Below are 23,748 nucleotides of genomic sequence, written 5' to 3' on the forward strand. Positions count from 1 at the left end.
GCTGAAATGTTATTACCCTTTCAAATGACTGCTCAATCCACACAGCAGACATTGTGGGCTAGGTTAGGAATGCTGTGTTGCACGTGTAGCGCAAAATATTACGTGGCGTCATTACTGGATGGAAATTACAAGTGTAATGGCTGTGCTATAAATGTAGATCCTTCAAACACCCCCAAACAGGGAAACGCATCCCAATCAAAGGTGTTATCACGTGCTCCACTAAGGCAGTTATTTATCTTAACTGTGGTAAAAATTATGTGGGTAAAACAAAGCACAAATTAAAGTACGTATCTCAGAGCATCATAGCGCCATTAGGTGCAAAAACTCAACTTACCCAGTTGTGGCCCACTTTTTGGAAGCAAACCACTCGATTTCTGCTTTATATTCCTATTTATACTCGGCTCTGCTTTATATTGGCATCGAGCATGTCACCCTCCCTAGGAGAGTAGGTGACCTTGATCATTTATTGTTAAAATGAGAGGCTGCTTGGATCTTTAATTTAAAGACCCTTGTTCCCTTCTGTCTCAACGTAGACTTTGATCTGAAGCCATTCTTGTGATTATTGTGAATTTGCCGTTGTAATTGTTTGTAGACTTATGTAGTCTAAATTGAATCTGTGCTAACCATTTGCTTTTTGTATATTGTTCGTTGTATGTCCTTTTAATATTTGTGAATTAACCAATGATATTAGGCCATACTTGGCCATGATTACAGACACCTGTGTGTGTGTCTTTTGACACTATATAAACGGGTCACCCTGCAGTGTTTGTGATTATACCCAGATGAAGACAGCGTGTCTGTCGAAATGTTGGACATTACATTTTTGCATCTGAGCTCTTAGAGTGTGCGGCTCTCCTTTATTTTCAAGTTTTCCACTCCGCTAGCCAGCACCTCGCCTAAATAGGTGTGCGTTTCTTTTTCCTCTAGATTGTCATTACGTCATGTATAGGTATGCACGTCAGCTTTGACATCGGTTTTGCAAATCAGCGTTAAACTAGACATCGGTCGACACCGATGTTGGCATTTTTAGCTAATGCCTCCCTCATACACAGACTAGGAATGCACGATATATCGGTGAACATATCGGAATCGGCCGACATTAGCTAAAAATGCCAACATCGGTATCGGCCGATTCCTATATGTTCACCGATATATCATGCATTCCTAGTCTGTGTATGAGGGAGGCAGGAGAGGATAAAGAGGGGCCGAGTGGGACTGGGAGAGAGGCAGGCAGGGAGAGGGGAGGGTTGTGTAGAAAGACCAGAGTGGAGCGGAGCCACCAAACTAGGGGTGTGTCAAATGGCTTCCAGCACAGCACAGTGTGATAATCCTAGTGGATAGTTCTATTTTTAACACACTGGCCAGCCGTGTTCTGCCCTGTCACCCTGCTCTGTGTCTCCTGCTTGTTGAGCTTCAGGCAGTACGTTGATGCTAGTGGCTCTGATCTGTTGTGCTGTGGCTCGGCTGTGGGACTGGAGGGAGTGGAAGGAGGATATAACACCGCTGCTGAAACATACACCTTCCGACTGGATTTTTTTTGCGCCTGTTGGATGAGGGGACAGAGGGGTCTCTCGACTGTTGTTTTTTGCTTGGTCACTCTATCTTCAACTGAAATATTGAAGGACTGTTGAGTTTGGAAGCACCCAGAGACTGAAATGAGAGAACAGGACAGAGACTAGGATTTGCAGGATCCAGAGAGAAGAGAGTGGACAGTAAGGGCTGTAAAGCTCATCTTATACTTTATGAAGTTAAGTTTGGACGGGGGAGACAATGTCCAACGAAAGTGACACTGGAGGTCAACCTGCTGCGACAACAACAATCAGCACTATCGCCGTGCAGGCTGGCGATTCTCAGATTATTGTTACTGTGTTCAAGGTACCAAACTCCTAAAATGTTCTTCAGTTGTATCTTTGGGTTGCTTTGGCTGTCTTTAGTTGTCTTTTTAAGCGTATTTCAGTCCTTGAAAAGCCTTATATAAAACCCATGTATTATTTTTCAGTTTGTTGATATCTCATTTGAACAGAATAGAAGTGCTTAGATATATGCCGCTCAGAACTCTTCTTTGGCCAGAAATGGTCGTTCACTCCACAGTGATGGAGATGGAGAAGATCAATCTTTCCAAGCATTTTTAACAGAAATGTTGTCTAATATTACTATAGTGTTAGTCAGTGCCTATCAAAATAGATTATGGATATGTCTGAATCTGATAGACACTGACCTCACAGTGATCATCCATTGATCTCTTTCTTTCCAAAGTGCTGCTGCTATTAAAGGATCTTTCCCAAATGGCACCCTATTCCCTTCATAGTGCACTACTTATGACTATGGGTTCGATCAAAAGAAGTGCGCTAGCCTACAGTATATATGGAATATAGCCATTTGAGACACAAGCAGACAAAGGCATTTAAAGTTGTCCATGATGTCACAAGCTTGCATAGTCCACATTGTTAAAGCTAGTGTCCTGGGATGTCAATAGCTCTCTCTGTTTGTCCATTATGCTTATAGGACTAGCTCCCAGCCAAACCAGCAGCCTTATCTCAATGCCTCACATACTAACGCCGTACATCTCAACATGTAGGCAGGGCTTTCCCACAGTAGTGATAATAAGACAACTGACATTAGGTAGGTCTTTTTTTTTTCACGTTTACTGTTCTAAGTTATTCTTTTCCCACATGGCAGTCAAATACATGGTAAAGTTCAAATGTACAAGATATTATATATGATAAAACACAGAAAGGAGATTGTTTTCAAGTATTATTTAATATTCCTACTAGAGAAGGAAAAGCCTATGTTTTGTTTTAAGAGAGATATGTTTGTTGTCCTCTGTTGTATCCTCTGGCGCCAATTTTGCTGACCAATTTTGGTCGTGAAGGGGAAAGGGGTAATGGTAACGGTGTTCCCCTGAGTCCCCTTTAAAGTGACTGCCACGGCTGCAATCTAAGGCATGCAATGATTAAAGGGCAAAGCATGCAGAGTAGGAAATAGGCCTAATCTCCACCTCCAGCACCGTCAGCGTTACAGTGCCCATGCACAGTCTGTGGCTGTAACCACATAACTAACCACCGTTGTCATTGACATATGAATTATTGTCTCAGTGAAAGTTTCCTTACATCTGAAACAACAGGCTACTGTAATGAGTGTGACACTATGTATAAATCTTGTAATATAGTTTAACAGTTGTTGGTGATCCTCACACTGCCTAGTATGAACACTTTGTAGCTGTTACAACCACTGTTGTCATTGACAAATCAATTACTGTACCGTCTTTCCAAATATATACAGGCATTATGTAGTAATACTGTCATATAGGCTACAGCAACAGCTGTTGGTGCTTTTTACGGTCAGGGTGACACTTCCACGAAAAGCTTGGCTTTAAGTTAATGTGTGTCACCCAGAGCGGTACCAGTCATTACATTAAAGGAATACCTCAGTTTAATGGATTGACATTGTCCTGGGATGTGTCCCAAATGGCACCCTATTCTCGATATACTGCACTACTTTTGAACAGGGTCCATAGAGCTCTGGTGAAAAGTAGTGCACTATATAGGGAATAGGGTGCCATTTGGGACGTATACCCTAATTGCGTTCCCGGGACAGCACAATATATTGGAAAAGGAGCCCCACATTGCAGACGATATTTCCATACTCTGTTTACACACTGTGAAATTCACAGGAGGACCATGTGGGTGTCCACAGGTATAATATTACACCAACCTGCCCTGCTCGCAGTCGGATCATAAACAACATGTTACATGGCCTTGGCAGGGAAACACAAACAGACCTCGGCTTCCTGCTGGTCTAACTTTGAGTCTCTTTGATTCTTAGTATCAAAGATTGTTCCAATGGATACAGACAGGCCGTTTACTCCTGAAGTATAGTAATAATTATAAACAGGTTGGTTCAAGCCCTGAATGCTGATTGGCTGATAGCCGTGGTATATCAGTCCGTATACCACGTGTATGACAAAACATTTATTTTTACTGCTCTAATTACGTTGGTAACCAGTAGCAATAAGGGGTTTGTGGTATGTGACCAATATACCATGGCTAAGGGCTGTATCTAAGCACTCCTCATGCATAAGAACAGCTCTTAGCTGTGGTATATTGGCCATATACCACAAACCCCCGACGTGCCGTATTGCTTAAATATGTACTGACAGCAAAAGGGAGAAAACAAACACTGTGTTTTGTAGTGTGAGGCACTGGTGCAGCTGCAGTTGACTGAAGCCAATCCCAACCTGTTGGAGATCGGCAGCAACCAGGATGAAACCAAGAAACTACTGCATGAACACGAGCAGCTCCTGATCAAACTCAAGGTAATCCTCTCATTGGAAATAGATGTTACCACTATGGGGTCCTGGGTGGTGCAGTGGTCAAAAGCACTGCACCGCAGTGTAGAGGTGCCACTACAGCCTGGGGTTCGATCCCACCGACCAGGATTCCCGTAGGATGGGGCACAATTGGTCCGGGGTAGGGGAGGGTTTTCTTGGCTCATTGTGCTCTTGTGACAGGGCTGGGCGCAAGCTGTCTCTGGTCGTCAGTCAAACGGTGTTTCCTCCAGGTTAGGCAAGCAGTGTGCTAAGAAGTAGGCGGCCATGTTTTGGAGGACACATGATTCGACCTTCACCTCTCCTGAGCCCATTGAGGACTTAGCCAAGGGACCTAATTCAGGGAGAAAATGGGGGTAAAAAAAATATGCTTGTGGCCATACCATCCTGAACAGGCCTGTTCAGGGTTGGGCCTGATTGGTACCGGGACAGGAGACCACCTGGGAATACCAGGAGCCGTAAAGAAAATATGTACATTCTCTGCCTCGTTCTCGTTGTAGTATTTCTTCTTCATTCCTATAACTAATATGTCGTGATCAGAAATCTCAATTAGCAAGCAAGTCGCAGCAGTGAAGAATTGAGTTTGTGCGCGTTCACGTGAGGGATTCTGGAAGGTGGGAGATTTTCGGCACAACACCGGCCTCGTTTGACTCTGTCTCGTTGAAACACCGTCAATGCTTTTCTTTTCTCAGAGCTGGAACATGAAACTACTTCAGTCACTTTCATTGCCTTGGTGGAAGGTGGAATGTTCATAACAGCCTTTTGATTTATATTATTTCCACTCAAAGCCTTTTCCCCAGCCTTGTTATAGACAAAATGTTCTAAATGGTTCACCCGATATGGATGAAAATACCCTTAAATGAAAGCTGACAGTCTGCACATAATCATTGTGTCATAAAATCCGAAGTGATGGGGCACAGAACCAAAACAACAAAAAATGGGTCACTGTCCCAATACTTTTGGAGCTCACTCATCGCTCACATATGTACATATTGGTGCCAGCCTATTGTAAGGCAGTGTGCTAATAAGAATGTAGCCTGCAAAAAACCCCGGTCCATTTACAATGTTGATTTACATGCAAGTATATGGTAATGCAACAATTTTTAATAAGACAGTGCTCTAAACAGAATGCCTCCTCTGTGTCAGAAGCATGAGTGTAAATCCAAAAAAGGAGGCCTGTATAATGCAGAGACGATACTTGAATGAACTAGGTACAGTATATTTTAGAGACTTCTCTCTTTCCAGAAACATGAGGCAGGCGTGTGGGCCTTGCTGGAGGAGGCAGACAGGACGGCAGAGGAGAAGGAAGATGAAGGGGAGGTGTATGAGGCCATGGCTGTCTCGCTGAGCGACGCCTGGAGAACCATGATCTCACTGCTAGAGAAGCGCCGGTCACTGCTACACCTGGCCTCAGAGTTCTTCGACAGGGCTCTTGAGGTAGGTAGGCTAACAGAAAGGAGATGTTCTAGCTACATAGACCATACATAGACCCTGAGCTCACTGCTAGAGAAGTGCTGGTCACTGCTACAACTGGCCTCAAGAGTTCTTTGACGGGGCACTTGATGTATTGGCCAGGCTAATAAACAGACCGTTATAGCTACACTATAGCTACATAGAACTCACATGGAGCATACATAGACCCTAACAGATCAGAGCTGTATTTCAGTTCATGTACATGTAGGCTATGCCACAAGGGTTTTCATTGTACTAAGCCTGTTAGAAAGTGGAATTTCAACCAGTTCTGTTCTGAAATGGAAAGTCTGTTTTTCATTATTTTGTTTGTTGGAGGAAATATGAAATGGCATGATAGCTATCAACACAGAATCCAGTGTTGTTGTTTTGTTATTACTTTGTTGTTACAGTGCGTCTGTTTCCTCCTCTGAAGTTTGCTTCAAAAGACAAAAGAAAACAGCTCATTGTTTTATCAGCTTTGTTAGCATTTGTGTCTACGTACTGGAAAATAAAGATATATGTTTTTTTCCACTAGATAACATTGTAACTGAGAAGGGTCCGTTTGTACTGCAATTAGATATGAGGGGAATTTACTGCCATTGTGTCACAATGGTGCAGTTTCCATGCCATCAGTCCACAGACAGTGCCTCAGAAGAAGAGCGTTGTGTTTTGTGATATTGTAGGCCTATGTGCTGTAATTTAACCAGGCTCTAACGGCTGACCACCCCGGGTGCTGCCACACAAAGCAGACACATTAGAGTTGGTGTGATGATTATGAAACATGATGAGTGGAAGTGTGAAAGATAAAGGAAGCAGATGGTTCCCCCTGGATAACCTCACTGTGGATGTGCCTGAGAATTAAACAAATAGCAGAACTGTTTGTACTGTCTGTCCTTTTACATGTTTCATCACTGACCAAACAGTGTTCCTTTTTCAATGTTTTACCTCTTTATGACATCTATTGTGAATGTACTAAGCCTTTGGAGATCACCATGAATACATGTGCAAACCCAGAGCACATTCTAGGATAAATTACACTGTTGTCTAACTATACAGATAGATTAATGCTGTCTTCCTCCACCTCCTTCACTGTTGTCTAACTATACAGATAGATTAATGCTGTCTTCCTCCACCTCCTTCACTGTTGTCTAACTATACAGATAGATTAATGCTGTCTTCCTCCATCTTCTTCACTGTTGTCTAACTATACAGATAGATTAATGCTGTCTTCCTCCACCTCCTTCACTGTTGTCTAACTATACAGATAGATGAATGCTGTCTTCCTCCACCTCCTTCACTGTTGTCTAACTATACAGATAGATTAATGCTGTCTTCCTCCACCTCCTTCACTGTTGTCTAACTATACAGATAGATTAATGCTGTCTTCCTCCATCTTCTTCACTGTTGTCTAACTATACAGATAGATTAATGCTGTCTTCCTCCACCTCCTTCACTGTTGTCTAACTATACATATAGATTCATGCTGTCTTCCTCCAACTCCTTCACTGTTGTCTAACTATACAGATAGATTAATGCTGTCTTCCTCCACCTCCTTCACTGTTGTCTAACTATACAGATAGATTAATGCTGTCTTCCTCCACCTCCTTCACTGTTGTCTAACTATACATATAGATTAATGCTGTCTTCCTCCAACTCCTTCACTGTTGTCTAACTATACAGATAGATTAATGCTGTCTTCCTCCAACTCCTTCACTGTTGTCTAACTATACAGATAGATTAATGCTGTCTTCCTCCAACTCCTTCACTGTTGTCTAACTATACAGATAGATTAATGCTGTCTTCCTCCACCTCCTTCAGTTTGCTATCAGAATAGACGAGGCAGAAGAGTTCCAGAGCAGAGAGCAGGAGCTGGCAGATGCGGAGTGTCTGAAAGAACTGCTCATGAAACACAGCGTTATGAAGAGAGGTGGGTATTATGTTGATACACCTATAGTACAGCCTCCCTTGGAGAAATTCTGTATTTATTCCCTTTGGCAAATCCCCTTAGAGTAATGACTTCTGGGTCACTGTTCCAGATGTCTGGTAGATAATACACAACCTCAGTCTGATCCTGACAGTCATTCAGTTCACCTGAATGAAATGAAAAAAGAGATTCTGCACACTACAATCTATGATCCCATGTGGTATGTTGGTGATAACGTTTTGACTACTTAGGTTTTCATCTGGTCCATATTGTTTTCATTTCCAGCACCTGCTCAAAGACGTTGTATGTGCACATGTAATCATATTTTCTTATTCTGGCCCATATCTGTCCCTCGGGTCTACTGGAGGAGTCAATGCTGGTTCTAAACAAGAGAGTCTTTTTAATGAGAAACTTGTCAATGGTATCACATAATTCAGATTTTTGCTGCTATTGGCACTAGCTATGTAATGCCTCCAAGTAATAGTAAATAAACCTCTCCCTCTTTCTCTATCGCTTTCTTGCTCTCGCTCTCCTCTGTCGTTGACACCTCCCCCTCCCTCTCTCTTTCCCCAGGCCTCCTGGAGAAGTCAATGTTGGTTCTGAACAAGAGTCGTGATCTTCTAGACTTCCTGAGAGAGTTCCAGACTGAGGATGGTCTTCAGAGGAGTGAGGCGTTGAGAGGGGCTGACAGCAGCTATGGCCGGGTGGAAAGTCTGATGGAGATACTGCAGGACAGGAGGAGACAGGTGGATCAACACATGAAGCAGCAGCTCATTGACCTGGAAGTGATCCTTAACATCTACCAATGGGATCGCCAGGAACAGGAAGTGAGTCACAAACTGTCAGGAAATGTCTATCTAAGATCAATCCGTGTCAGAAATCTCCTTTTGACTTAAAACTTTCACCTATCTCAGGGATGGGCAACTTTGATGGGAGTGGGGCCAAAAAGAAATCTGAACACATCATGAGTTGCCTGCACCCATGTAGAGTAGAAACAAATGGTCTACCTAGAAATATATTATATAGTACCTTCTGGCTTGTTGAGCCATATGGGGTCATGTGTTAAGCTGATGGAAGTACAGATGCCTCTGGGTTTAATATTCTATCTACTGCTTAGTGTAAGGCAGAGCAGTAATGCAGCATAAAACACTTCCTTTGAAATCATTTACATAAGTACCCAAGTATAAATGCAGTAATGTCCTGACTGCAGTTATAATGTCTGGTATTTTATTCAGGTAACCCACTGGTTCAAAAACAAAGCTGACTTGTACTTTGAAAAAGATCATTTGGGCTCAGCTCTCACAGAAAATGAAGAGCTCCTTCAGGAATACAAAGAGTTTGAAGAGAAAGCCAAGGTATGATACTTTAAATATGAATACACTTTGGGACATATTTGCCAAGTGATTGACTGATATTTTCAACAGTTAACAACAAAGCTATAACAAGCTTTTATTAGGGCATGTCCAATGTTACTGTTATGTGTGAGTATTATAATACTAGGGCCATGAGCATGACATCTAGGTGACTTTAGTATAGAAAAAATATTTGATCTACAGCCAATCTAATATTCCCTGTGTGTGTGTGTGTGTGTGTGTGTGCGTGTGTGTGTGCGTGTGTGTGTGCGTGTGTGTGTGTGTGTGTGTGTGTGTGTGTGCATGCTTGCATCCTGTTCTGCAGGACTGGAGTGTGTTGGTGGAGAAGCTGCTAGCCCAAGCTTCAGAGCTGCATGTGGGGGAAGCAGAGGGCTGTGCTGAGGCTGAGACGGGCCATGTCTCTGAGAGAAGTGTGGCTCTCAAAGCCTTGCACAATCACTTCTGGAACCTCATGATGGGCCGGCTGGCACAGCTACAGGAGAGCAATTCCTTCTTCAGCAGCGCTAACACGGTACAGACACAACTGACTACTATACAACCCCCCCCCCTTAGGAGAGTAGGTACTGCATTAGCAGTAGAAGGTAGCTAGTGTAACTATACATATCACCTACAGGAGAGCAATGGCTTCTTTAACAGTGGCAACAAGGTACAGTAGTTTCTCTACATGTCTTATGGCCATAGATTATCAGGGCCACCAAGGCAATTGCTGATTAGTGGTCCTAGAGATAAAACTGTTCTATATCTATGCTTGTGTACAAGTAACCTTCAGGAGAGAAATGCCTTCAGTGTCATCAAGATAGTCTCTGTAACCTTCTTAAGCACTGCCAATAAGGTACGCTATAACAAAGAAATGGAGGCTAAACTCGTAGGATATAGTCAGACCATCCAAACATGTCTGTGCAGGAAGATTAAAACAATGCAAACAATTCTGCTACTTTCAACGCGTTACAGTTTCTCACAACCTATCCTGGACCTCTTTTTTTTTTAGCAGTGCCAACCAGGTACCTAGTGTAGCGACTGTAGGCTTGTAATACATATCACCTTCAGGAAAGCCTTCTTTAGCAGTGCCAACCAGGTGCCTAGTGTAGCTACTGTAGGCTTGTAATACACATCACCTTCAGGAAAGCCTTCTTTAGCAGTGCCAACAAGGTAGCTACTATACATGTAATATCATGTGCCCGACAAATTTGTGATGAGTAATTATTATTGCAGTACTAAGTGCTTACAACTGTATTTGAGGTACTCTACAAAAGACTAGGGAACTAGTGACATTAATTTGATTTGAACATGGTGCCCTCTAGTGGACAACAAGGACATACTATTTGTGCCATCTACTGCATCATGAATTGTGACTGTTATTATAATGAGCAATATTACATTTATTCAGGACTTCTGCTGAACCATCTGTCATGTTTACATGAGTACTTAATGCATATTGTCCTATCCTCTCATTCCTGTTTTGTCAGGCTTTTGAGGTCCTGGGAACTGTTGAGAGTAAACTTAAGGGGTTGAAGACCCAGACACTATGGTTGCCTGAGTTGGCCAAAAAGCACGAGGACCTGTTGCGAAGCATCAAAGAGTCAGCCAATGACCCTCTACAGAGAGGGCAGCTCATACTACAGAAGGCCAAACCACAGAGGTAAGGAGGGAAAATGGCATCCATATTAGGACATCCTTAGTCCTCAGACTCAAAACCTCATCCCCACCCTAGTCAAGTGTAAAACCTGCTGTGGTCAAGAATCACCACAGACTGCTTATCACTGGTGTAGCAAAACAGAGATTTTGAGTAACATGTGATTTCAATAGTAAAGATGTCACTGCTATCACTGTATTATGAAATCAAATATGCTTGTTATATCCAATGCAGTGTGTTCAAACTAGGCCTTTATATTAATAGATGGATGGATCAAGACTGCGGATAATATGATTACTACATGGAGCATTTCACAGCAGATATGCCTCTTACTATATTTCTAGTACCCAAGTAGAAGGCGTGAAAAGGATGCTGGGATATGTCAGAGACCGGGTTGATGCTCTAAGTCAGGAGTGCCATGCTCACCAAGCACTGGCAGCCAAGAGACAGCAGCTGGTGTCCCAATGTGAAGACCTCATAGACAAGGTAAATCAAATCAAATTGTATTTGTCACGTACACATGGTTAGCAGATGTTAATGCGAGTGTAGCGAAATGCTTGTGTTTCTCGTTCCTACCATGCAGTAATATCTAACAAGTAATCTAACCTAACAATTTCACAACAAGGTACACACAAGCCTTACGATTTGTCCCAAATGGCACCCTATTCCCTTTATAGCACCCTATTCCCACAATATAGGAAATAGGGTGCCATTTGGGACGAACCCGTAGCTATATTTTTATTGAATTACGTTATATTATGCCTTTGAGCTGCCAAAATAAACAGTGCCCATACGCCATACCGGTAAACATGAGACTATCACAATAATTAAAACGAAGATGACAACAAAACTGTAGGCTATTACACTATAATTGATCAATTTCACATGTCAGTCACATGAAAAAATGTGTGAATGGACTTGAAAATGTGTGGAATACTCTCCAAAATGCAGTGTGGGTCAACAATAAAGTGACAATTCGCGAAGGTAGAGATGAGTGGCCAAGACAGAGAGGCGCTCGGACAGCAGTGGACGCATACATTCATAATCATTAGGCTGTACATCAAGTTTTTAATTTAATACATTTTTTGTACTTCATTGTTCTTAATAGCCAGTGTGTATTATTTTTAACATACTACTAAAATAATATAACTTACTTTTATTTACTAGGCAAGTCAGTTAAGAACAAATTCATATTTTCAATGACAGCCTAGGAACAGTGGGATACTGGCCTTGTCCAGGGGCCGAACAACATGTTTTTACCTTGGGGATTTGATCTTGCAACTCTTTCAGTTACTAGTCTAACGCTCTAACCACTAGGCTACCTGGGAAATTGGTTACGACTTGCTATCTATCCCATAAACCCATCAACAAAAATCTATTTTTATCTTCTGTGGTTTGGTAACTTCCTGTTCTTCAACCGACTCTGACTGGACTGAAGAAGACGCACATCTTCGAAAAGTTCAAAGTATGTAACGAAGCCTTCAACTGCAAAGGGGCATTGTGATTCCACTCCGTTGTGGACGGTCCCCATACAAATGAATGCCATCCACCGTAACGTAACGGAGTGCTTATGGTTAATGTGAATGAGGCATTATTATGAATGTCATTATTAATGCAGGACAGTCACTGAATGTCATTCATTACACATTTGGTGTTTTGTAACAGATGTCTCTTCCCATTCGTCAAATGGCGGGTGCACAGTGCATTGTATGGATGTGGGACAGCGGGAATTATTTTAGTGGACGAATGTGCACAGGTAGCCAGGTTTACACAGGAGCCTTGCGATGTGATTGTTTGACAATCAAATGGTTGTGTTTATGCCACATTAAAAGGTTTGCCTAATACATTTTAAAAGTAAAACAACAAATCTGTAGTATTAGGCCCACAGAGATGCTATTAAATGAATAGGTATTCTTAATATGTCTCACTGGGCTGGATTCAGAGTTGAGGTAAGCATGTGCAAGTTTAGACTTTTGAATAATATAAAGTGCATAAAAGCAATATACAGTGGGACAAAAAAGTATTTAGTCAGCCACCAATTGTGCAAGTTCTCCCACTTAAAAAGATGAGAGAGGCCTGTAATTTTCATCATAGGTACACTTCAACTATGACAGACAAAATGAGAGAAAAAATCCAGAAAATCACATTGTAGGATTTTTTATGAATTTATTTGCAAATTATGGTGGAAAATAAGTATTTGGGCACCTACAAACAAGCAAGATTTCTGGCTCTCACAGACCTGCTCTCACAGACCTTCAACTTCTTTAAGAGGCTCCTCTGTCCTCCACTTGTTACCTGTATTAATGGCGCCTGTTTGAACTTGTTATCAGTATAAAGGACACCTGTCCACAACCTCAAACAGTCACACTCCAAACTCCACTATGGCCAAGACCAAAGAGCTGTCAAAGGACACCAGAAACAAAATTGTAGACCTGTACCAGGCTGGGAAGACGGTATCTGCAATAGGTAAGCAGCTTGGTTTGAAGAAATCAACTGTGGGAGCAATTATTAGAAAATGGAAGACATACAAGACCACTGATAATCTCCCTCGATCTGGGGCTCCACGCAAGGTCTCACCCCGTGGGGTCAAAATGATCACAAGAACGGTGAGCAAAAATCCCAGAACCACACGGGGGGACCTAGTGAAAGACCTGCAGAGAGCTGGGACCAAAGTAACAAAGCCTACCATCAGTAACACACTACGCCGCCAGGGACTCAAATCCTGCAGTGCCAGATGTGTCCCCCTGCTTAAGCCAGTACATGTCCAAGAGTATTTGGATGATCCAGAAGAAGATTGGGAGAATGTCATATGGTCAGATGAAACCAAAATATAACTTTTTGGTAAAAACTCAACTCGTCGTGTTTGGAGGACAAAGAATGCTGAGTTGCATCCAAAGAACACCATACCTACTGTGAAGCATGGGGGTGGAAACATCATGCTTTGGGGCTGTTTTTCTGCAAAGGGACCAGGACGACTGATCCGTGTAAAGGAAAGAATGAATGGGGCCATGTATCGTGAGATTTTGAGTGAAAACCTCCTTCCATCAGCAAGGGCATTGAAGATGAAACGTGACTGGGTCTTTCAGCATGAAAATTATCCAAAACACACCGCCCGGGCAACGAAGGAGTGGATTCGTAAGAAGCATTTCAAGGTCCTGGAGTGACCTAGACAGTCTCCAGATCTCAACCCCATAGAAAATCTTTGGAGGGAGTTGAAAGTCTGTGTTGCCCAGCAACAGCCCAAAAACATCACTGCTCTAGAGGAGGTTTACATGGAGGAATGGGCCAAAATACCAGCAACAGTGTGTGAAAACCTTGTGAAGACTTACAGAAAACGTTTGACCTCTGTCATTGCCAACAAAAGGGTATATAACAAAGTATTGAGATAAACTTTTGTTATTGACCATATACTTATTTTCCACCATAATTTGCAAATAAATTCATTAAAAATCCTACAATGTGATTTTCTGGATTTTCTATTCTCATTTTGTCTGTCATAGTTGAAGTGTACCTATGATGAAAATTACAGGCCTCTCTCATCTTTTTAAGTGAGAGAACTTGCACAATTCGTGGCTGACTAAATACTTTTCTGCCCCACTGTATTACATTTAACAGGCACATTCATCCAAAGTAACTTACAGTCATGCGTGCATACATTTTACACATGGATGGTCCCAGGAATTGAACCCACTACCCTGGTGTTAACAAGCACCATGCTTTACCAACTGAGCTACAAAGGGCCAGTTAAACATATCTAAAGTCAGATTACAGCCCATTCTCAGACGTGTAGTAAGGCTAGTTGACAGCCTACGATCAACTGCTAATACTTTCACGTGTGTGTAAATGTCCATGTATTTCAGTTGACTGCATTTGACTGAATTGTGGAACTCATAAAGTAAAAGTCATGTGTTTCTGTCCCAGATCTCGGTGTGGCTAAAGAGCAGCAACGGTGTCCTCTCCAACAACACTGAGCCAGGCTCCCTGCTCTCTCAGTCTGAAGACATGCTCAACAAACACCTGGAACTCTCCTCACAGACACAGGTAGAGTCAGGAATATCACCTGTAGACTTATTCAAATGTATGACCCCTTTGTTTATTTACCCAGCTCTTATACAAAGGTTGGGTCACTTTCATTTCAATTCAGGAATCTCAGTTTACTTCCTGAATGTTGTTTTCAAATAGACCTAACCCTGTCTTGTACTGTAGTGAAGTATACACACTACATGACCAAAAGTATGTGGACACCTGCTCGTCGAACATCCCATTCAAAAATCATGGGCATTAATATGGTGTTGGTCCCCCCTTTGCTGCTATAACAGCCTCCACTCCACTTCTGGGAAAGCTTTCAACTAGATCTTGGAACATTGCTAATCGGCGATTAGGCCTGGCTCGCAGTAGGCGTTCCAATTCATCCCAATTCATCCCAAAGATGTTCGATGGGGTTGAGGTCAGAGCTTTGTGCAGGCCAGTCAAGTTCTTCCATACCGATCTCAACAAACCATTTCTGTATGGACCTCGCTTTGTGCACGGGGGCATTGTCATGCTGAGACAGGAAAAGGCCTTCCCCAGGGTGTTAGCACAAAGTTGGAAGTAAATAATAATCTAGAATGTAATTGTATGCTGTAGTGTTTAGATTTCCCTTCACTGGAGCTAAGGGGCCTAGCCCGAAACATGAAAAATAGCCCCAGAACATTATTCCTCCTCCACCAAACTTTACAGTTGGCACTATGCATTTGGGCAGGTAGCATTCTCTTGGCATCCGCCAAACCCAAATTCATCCGTCAGACTGCCAAATGGTGAAGTGTGATTTATCACTCCAGAGAACACGTTTCCACTGCTCCAGAGTCCAATGGCGGCGAGCTTTACATAACTCCAGCCGACACTTGGCATTGTGCATGGTGATCTTAGACTTGAGTGCGGCTGCTCACAAATGTAAAGTGGTGTCCACATACTTTTGTGTATATATAGAGTATGTGTTACCATAGAGTTTTCTCAACCCTGGCCATTTGTTTTTCAGCAAACAGCCAGTGAGGCAGAGGCCATGGCAGAGCTGATAAAGGAACTGAGAACACTGGGGTATCCTGAAGCCACTGAGTTTTCCAACAAAGCAACACTTCTAGAGGAGGAGCTGAAGACAGTCACCAGGAACATCACATCTCGCATCGAGAATATCCACCTATACGTGGGCTTCTTGCGAATAGCAGAGGAGGTTATTTTCTCTTATCATTTCATGAAACTTAGGAAAGATATGGTTGTTAAATGTCTGTATAGTTTGGTACAGTGGTGTCTGACTAAATATTGTTACCTAGTTATGTAGTGTACATTAAACTTGATGTATTTCATTCATATTATGTTGAAAACACAGGTGATTTAACTGAAATGTGTCAATAAACAAAAGGGAAATCAATCTGAAATGCAATGTTGGGGAAGCTACTCTGAAAATATAATTTACCAAGCTGCCAGTTACTTAACCCTAGAAGATGTTAAGCTCGACTAAAGTTACTCTTAATAAGAAAAATATAGTTCAAACTACTTAATGAAAAACTATCATATGTAAATTTCAAATGTCATAGATGACAAATTGCAAGAACAGATCACTTTGGGATCATATGTTAACAAAATGTGTAATTTAGCCTATTAAACACAAAAACAATGTTTCAAGTGAGAATCAGGCAGGTCGGATGCCGTAAAAGAAAGTCAACGATTGCTTTCTTTACCCATATTTTAATTTCCTTTTGCAAGAAGAGTAATGTTGAGTTCCAGTAGTTAGTTGTACAACCACATGGCAAAAAAAAAAAATTTGCTACTGAAAACAATAACTAGATTTGAATTTAGTTCAACTACCACCAAGCTTCTGCAAAAAGTAGTTCAATTACTAGTTGAACTTCTTGTAGTTCACTACTCCACAACACTGCTGAAATGTAATATTCTGAAATGTGTGACTCCTATGCTTGTTCAGGTGGAGGAACAGATGCAGAGTCTACATGAAAGCTATAACAGGAAGCAAGAGGAGGAGGAGGAGAATGAGGAGAGTTTAGTCACTTCTAAGGAGATAGCTGACGCTAAGTGGCAGTCCATGTTGGAACGCTTCCTCACCATGCTGGACCTGGGAAACAACTACATCAACTTCTCAAACATGGTGAGAGACATTATTACATCTCAACCCCTCCATGCACTGTTATCCAGGTTAACGTTGAGCCTTCCTATAAGCCATTGCTTTTCTGCCTACACATAATAATAATAATAATACCTTTTATTTAAGCACTTTTCAAGACACCCCAAATCACTTTACAAGATAATCAGCAGGATAAAAAGCAACAATATCACACATTTAAATAAGTAAGTACAGTATATAAAAGTACACCAAATATTTGTATTACCTTTATTTAACTAGGCAAGTCAGTTAAGAACAAATTATTATCAAATTATTATTTTCTATGACGGCCTAGGAACAGTGGGTTATAACTGCCTGTTCAGGGGCAGAACGAGAGATTTGTACCTTGTCAGCTCTGGGGTTTGAACTTGCAACCTTCCGATTACTAGTCCAACGCTCTAACCACTAGGCGACCCTGCCGCCCTGAAATATAAAGATAGACTAACCATGGACATCACTAAACATAATGACAGACTAACCAGGGCAATGAACTAAACAGGGTTTCAGCAGTGGAGTTAGTTAGAGAGGGTCTGAGTCGTGAGATGTTTTTTAGGTGGAAGAAGGCTGACTTTGTGATGTTTTGGATTTTGTGTCCATTTGACAGAGTGGGGGTCAAATGTAACACCCAGTTCCTGACTGTGGAGTTGGGAGTGGATGGTGCAGACGTCGATTGTCATGTTGAATTGACCCAGTTTCTTGATGAGGGAGTTGGGACCCAGTTTCTTGATGAGGGAGTTGGGGCCCATGAGCATGATATCTGTTTTGTTGTCATTTAGTTTAAAAAGGTTATTGCTTATTAAAACTAAATGATGATAAAACAGAGGTCATGCCTAAATTAGACAAACCTTACAACCATTGATTATTGCATTTCATTATAAGTATGGTTAGCATGGTTATTATGTCTTGCTTTGGAAAAATAACTTCCACCCACATCCAGGAGCCCTTCGTAAGGGCTGTAGGATACAGATAACAATGGATTCTTTATGTTGACATCTTCAGGTGAGTGAGAACCTGAACCTGAATGTGAGGGCAGCCATCGGTGTGGTGGAGAAGACCATGGAGGAGCTGAACAAGAAGAAGGTGGATCTGTCAGACCTCTGGACCTCCTGGCAGCTCCACGTCAGTCAGGTGAAGTCTGTCAAGAAACAGTGGATGAAATACAAAGAACAACTGAAAAAGGTACATAAAAATATGTATGCAATGTATACTGAACAAAAATATACACTCAACATGTAAAGTGTTGGTCCCATTTTAGATGAGCTGAAATACAAGATCCCAGACATTTTCCATACGTACAAAATGTCTCTCAAATGTTGTGCACAAATTTGTTTACATCCCTGTTAGTGAGCATTTCTCCTTTTCCAAGATAATCCATCCACCTGACAGGTGTGACACAGGTGCACTTTGTGCTGGGGACAATAAAAGGCCACTCTAAAATGTGCAGTTTTGTCACACAACACAATGTCACAGATGTCTCAAGTTTTGAGGGAGAGTGCAATTGGCATGCTCACTGCAGGAATGTCCACCAGAGCTGTTGCCAGAGAAGTGAATGTTAATTTATCTACCATAAGCCGCCTCCAACGTCGTTTTAGATAATTTGGCAGTATGTCCAACTGGTCTCACAACCGCAGACCACGTGTAACCACGCCAGCCCAAGACCTCCACATCCGGCTTCTTCCCCTGTGGGATCTTCCAAGACCATCCACCCGGACAGCTAATGAAAATGAGGAGTATTTCTGTCTGAAATAAAGCCCATTTGTGGGGAAAAACAAATTCTGATTGACTGGGCCTGGCTACACAGTGAGTGCCCTATGCCCTCCCAGGCCCACCCGTGGAGGCGCCCCTGCCCAGTCATGTGAAATCCATAGATTAGGGCTTAAAGAATTTATTTCAATTGACTGATTTCCTTATATGAACTGTAACAGTAAATTCATTGAAATTGTTGCATGCTGCATTTATATTTTTGTTCAGTATATATCCATTACAAATTCCTGAATCACAACCAATTTATTCTCAATTGATCATAAATGCAATCTCATTTAGTGTCAAGAACCCCCCTGTTTTCTTTTTTTAATTTAGTTTTTTTTTTACAGACTGTTCATGACCTAAATAGTGTGGAGGAGGTTCTTGTCCCAACCTCTAAAGTTGATCTGGGAAGTGATCTTCAGACTGTGTCCAAGCTACTGGAGAACTTTAACCTAGCTAAGCCCCACTTCCTGGTAAGAACTATAGCCTATTGGCCTGTCATAAATAGTAGGTAGAAGAAATCATAACATTATTATGTATAATATTTTTTACAGAAACCCAATGTTTAATACTTTTACAATAGTACCAATAGTCTATGTTAGTAGTTAGTTAGTATACACTTTACCATATGTATACAGTATCTTTACAGTGGCTCTAAGTAGCATGACACTATGCCTACATTTGTGTTCTGGTCCATTATGTGATATCCTATAGGTAAATATGTATTATTATTCTACTATATCTCTATTTCCTGTGTGTCCCCTGTAGCAGTTGAATGCTGCGGTAGAATACATGGTGAAGACATCAGAACTGTTGGCACTGAAAGGAATTCCAATAAAAGAGAAGAATGAGAAAGTCACAGAGATGCTTCACCTTCATCAGAGAGTGAAAGATAAAATCAAAGAGTACGAGTCTGTCCTCAACATGGCCGTGAAGTTCCACCAGCTCTATGATGAGGTAACAACACATCGTCTAAGGGTGCGCTACCACCCTATTGGGTACAACCCTATTCCCTAAGGAATAGTGCACTACATTTGAACAGGACTAATAAGGTGCATTATTTAGGGAATAGGGTGAAATTTGGGACGCACTCATAGTCTTACATACTGTATCAGGGAGGGTGTTATCTTTGCTGTAGTCTCTTCAGAGTCATTGTATCTGGGTCTGTCATGGAAAACTATATTTGCTGTGTGTTTGAGAGAACACATGGCATCAGTTTAGGATAGCGCAAAGCTAACCTGCCCTTCACAGACATGTTCAGCTTGAAATGTCACAAATACTGTAACTATCAGAGAGTTACTTACCTATCTAGCTTTTCTGTAGACACCAAAGAACACAGGATCAGTTAAGAGAGGCCCTGGAGATACCTCGTGGACCTTTTTAGACAGAAATGTACCATAAAAGATTGATATTTTGGATGCTTTGCAGGTTTCCCAGAAAAGATACCGCAGAAGACACTAACAGAATATGACCGCATTACTTAGTAATTTTAAAACCAATTATTTAACAGCTGGTGATATACAAACATCATTAAACACACATAGATTCTGATCAGAGAAACAAATAAACAGCCTCCTAATTGGTTCATTGTTTTGTCCCCAGTTGGATAAGCTGTCAATGTTGGAGCCTGTGACGGGGTTCAGCGAGACAAGCCAGGCTAAGATCCAGCTGATCCAACATCAGGACAGACAGAGTCACATCAGACACCTGTACAAGTTGGCTATCTCTCTGGGAGGAGATATCAGCAACACTGTACAACAGTTGGTGAGAAGACACACACAGCCACGTCAGACACCTGTACAAGCTGGCTATCTCTCTGGGAGGAGATATCAGCAACACTGTACAACAGTTGGTGAGAAGACACACACAGTCACGTCAGACACCTGTACAAGCTGGCTATCTCTCTGGGAGGAGATATCAGCAACACTGTACAACAGTTGGTGAGAAGACACACACAGTCACGTCAGACACCTGTACAAGCTGGCTATCTCTCTGGGAGGAGATATCAGCAACACTGTACAACAGTTGGTGAGAAGACACACACAGTCACGTCAGACACCTGTACAAGCTGGCTATCTCTCTGGGAGGAGATATCAGCAACACTGTACAACAGTTGGTGAGAAGACACACACAGTCACGTCAGACACCTGTACAAGCTGGCTATCTCTCTGGGAGGAGATATCAGCAACACTGTACAACAGTTGGTGAGAAGACACACACAGCCACCTGTACAAGCTGGCTATCTCTCAGTAACACTGTCGGTGAGACTGCAAGGCAACACCTGATCATTCACCGCTGTTTGTCTTGACCCTGAGTGTTTATTTTTATTTTTTCATTTAAAACTTTCCTTTAATAGTTTTTTTCCCCAGGGACAACCCATACTAATGATATGCTAAATAATACATATTAGTGTACTTTTGAAGATTGTTACATTTCCTGATCATGATCTAATAATAAAATAATTATCTTTCCTGCCGTCCCAGCACGACACAGGTTTCTCTGTACAGCGTCTGCATGAGCGTCTGGAGATACTGGAGAGAAGATGTGTTAACTGGAGTGCTGAAGCCAACAGGTGTGAAGAGAGCCTCACTAGCAACGTGTACTACTGTGTCTTCAAGGAGGAGATCACTGAGGTGAAACCCTCTCACACACACACACACACAGACACACACACAGACAGACACACTTCTTCAGTGAAACAAACAGTGAAACAAACAACCCTTTGGCTTTATCTCAATTAGTCTATTAGTGTGGGTCAGGGCTCTCCAATCCTGTTCCTGGAGAGCTACCCTCCTGTAGGTTTTTACTCCAACCCTGTTCCTGGAGAGCTACCCTCCTGTAGGTTTTAACTCCAGCCCTGTTCCTGGAGAGCTACCCTCCTGTAGGTTTTAACTCCAACTCTGTTCCTGGAGAGCTACCCTTCCTGTAGGTTTTAAATCCAACTCTGTTCCTGGAGAGCTACCCTCCTGTAGGTTTTAAATCCAACTCTGTTCCTGGAGAGCTACCCTTCCTGTAGGTTTTAACTCAAACCCTGTTCCTGGAGAGCTACCCTCCTGTAGGTTTTAACTCCAACCCTGTTTTTGGAGAGCTACCCTCCTGTAGGTTTTTGCTCCAACCCGAGTTTTAGCTAATCTGATTCAACCAGCTAATTATTGGTATCAGGTGTGCTAGATTAGGGTTGGAGTGAACCTACAGGATGGTAGCTCTCCAGGAACAGGGTTATGCACCCCAATTTATCTAACCCAGGCCACAGATCAAGATCTCAATTTATCTAACCCAGGCCCCAGATCAAGAGCTCAATGAATCTAACCCAGGCCCCAGATCAAGAGCTCAATGTATCTAACCCAGGCCCCAGATCAAGAGCTCAATTTTTCTAACACAGAACTCAGATCAAGAGCTCAATTGATCTAACCCAGATCAATAACTCAATTGATCTAACCTAGGCCCCAGATCAAGAGCTCAAGATTGGGGCTTTTAGGACTGTGATCCTTGTCTCTAGAGGGTCTATATTCAAAGTGACATTCCCTCCCTCCCTCTCTCTCCTCCCTCTCTTTTTCCTTCCCCCTCCATCCATGTCTCACGTTACTCCAGTCAAGAGAGCAGATTCCTCTCCTATCAGCTGTGAAAGGGAGAACCAAATGAGAGGCCTCAATACCAGGGCCTCATCCCCTACTTATTTAGGAATTCCCTTGGCCTAAAAATGATTATATCTGCATGTCATATGTAGGCCTGTGGGTGGTACTAATCTAAAGTTTGCACACGTCTTTATCAGTGAACATGTTTCCTGTTCCAAATCTATTCATGCCACTCTATTTTTACTCCAACACACCCTTTATGGCACAGCCAAGAGGTTTGTCCTCTACCTCCATCCAGTGGACGATGTTGTCAGTATGTAAGTGTTGATACAACTTGAGATGCTCTGTTTTAATATAATTTTTGGGGTCCATTTCTTATTAATTCACCACTATATCAGTTTTCATTGTTAATAACTGCCATCAGAATGTTGTTTTCATTACGGTGTTTCTGTTACCTCACACTGCTTGTTTATACATACCCTAGAAAGGCTCCATCTAATGTATAATACAGTAGATGAGGGCATAATTATTATTTTCTGGTTAGGTTATTTCATCTGGCCAGCAGAGGGAGTCGCTGTAGCCTCCTGAGAGAAAGTAGAGCGGTCCTAAATATATCACCTTGCTTGGACCATTACTTGGAATACATGTGATACAGGTTGACATACATCTCTGTTCTCACTATGCTAAGGACACCATACAGTTGGCTGAGCATACCTAGACTTTTACCAGACACTGCTGCAGGGGTGTACTCTTTCGGTGCATTCGGAAAGTATTCAGACCCCTTGACTTTTTCAACATTTTATTACAATACAACCTTATTCTAAAATGGGTTATATAGTTTTTTCCCCTCATTAATCTACACACAATACCCCATAATGACAAAGCAAAAACAGGTTTTTGTTTGCAAAAAAAAAAAAAATGATATCACATTATCACATTTCAATATCACATTTCCATAAGTAAACCCAGACCCTTTACTCTGTACTTTGTTGAAGCACCTTCGGCAGCGATTACAGCCTCAAGTCTTCTTTGGTGTGACACTACAAGCTTGGCACACCTGTATTTGGGGAGTTTCTCACATTCTTCTCTGCAGATCTTCACAAGCTCTGTCAGGTTTGATGGGGAGCATCACTGCACAGCTATTTTCAGGTCTGTTCGATCGGGTTCAAGTTCAGGCTCTGGCTGGGCCACTCAAGGACATTCAGACACTTGTCCCAAAGCCACTCCTGCGTTGTCTTGGTTGTGTGCTTAATGTCGTTGTCCTGTTGGAAGCTGGACATTCACCAAAGTCTGAGCTCCTGACCGCTCTGGAGCAGGTTTCCATCAAGGATATCTCTGTACTTTGCTCCATTCTCTCTGTACTTTGCTCCCTCCATCCTGACTTGTCTCCCTGTCCCTGAAAAACATCCCCATAGCATGATGCTGCAACCGCCATGCTTCATCGTAGGGATGGATTTCCTCTAGACGTGACTCTTGGCATTAAGGCTGAAGAGTTCAATCTTGGTTTCCAGAAAATCTTGTTACTCATAGTCTGAGAGTCCTTTAGGTGCCTTTTGGCAAACTC

The 23,748-nt window shown here is 42.2% G+C and overlaps 1 protein-coding gene across 4 annotated transcripts in view; it reads left to right on the forward strand.

Annotated features, from left to right (window-relative positions):
• Nucleotides 1–1,284: 1,284 nt before the first annotated feature.
• The window catches only part of LOC110501768 (coiled-coil domain-containing protein 141), a 34,709-nt gene continuing 12,245 nt past the window's right edge, over nt 1,285–23,748 (forward strand). The window contains exons 1-18 of one of the 4 annotated variants that reach the window (XM_036959127.1): nt 1,285–1,684; nt 1,719–1,875; nt 4,193–4,315; nt 5,573–5,764; nt 7,598–7,706; nt 8,277–8,530; nt 8,939–9,058; nt 9,381–9,587; nt 10,543–10,715; nt 11,054–11,195; nt 14,631–14,750; nt 15,727–15,918; nt 16,669–16,848; nt 17,863–18,042; nt 18,957–19,082; nt 19,378–19,566; nt 20,212–20,373; nt 21,093–21,242. In XM_036959127.1, coding sequence (XP_036815022.1) covers nt 1,771–1,875; nt 4,193–4,315; nt 5,573–5,764; nt 7,598–7,706; nt 8,277–8,530; nt 8,939–9,058; nt 9,381–9,587; nt 10,543–10,715; nt 11,054–11,195; nt 14,631–14,750; nt 15,727–15,918; nt 16,669–16,848; nt 17,863–18,042; nt 18,957–19,082; nt 19,378–19,566; nt 20,212–20,373; nt 21,093–21,242 — 2,724 coding nt within the window. In that variant the 5' untranslated portion in view covers nt 1,285–1,684; nt 1,719–1,770. Of the gene's footprint in view, nt 1,876–4,192; nt 4,316–5,572; nt 5,765–7,597; nt 7,707–8,276; nt 8,531–8,938; nt 9,059–9,380; nt 9,588–10,542; nt 10,716–11,053; nt 11,196–14,630; nt 14,751–15,726; nt 15,919–16,668; nt 16,849–17,862; nt 18,043–18,956; nt 19,083–19,377; nt 19,567–20,211; nt 20,374–21,092; nt 21,243–23,748 lie in introns of all 4 variants that reach the window. The other 3 variants (XM_021579549.2, XM_036959128.1, XM_021579548.2) reach the window with 3 other exon arrangements.

The sequence above is a fragment of the Oncorhynchus mykiss genome, chromosome 22 (assembly GCF_013265735.2).
Source record: "Oncorhynchus mykiss isolate Arlee chromosome 22, USDA_OmykA_1.1, whole genome shotgun sequence".
In the NCBI taxonomy this organism is placed as follows: domain Eukaryota; kingdom Metazoa; phylum Chordata; class Actinopteri; order Salmoniformes; family Salmonidae; genus Oncorhynchus; species Oncorhynchus mykiss.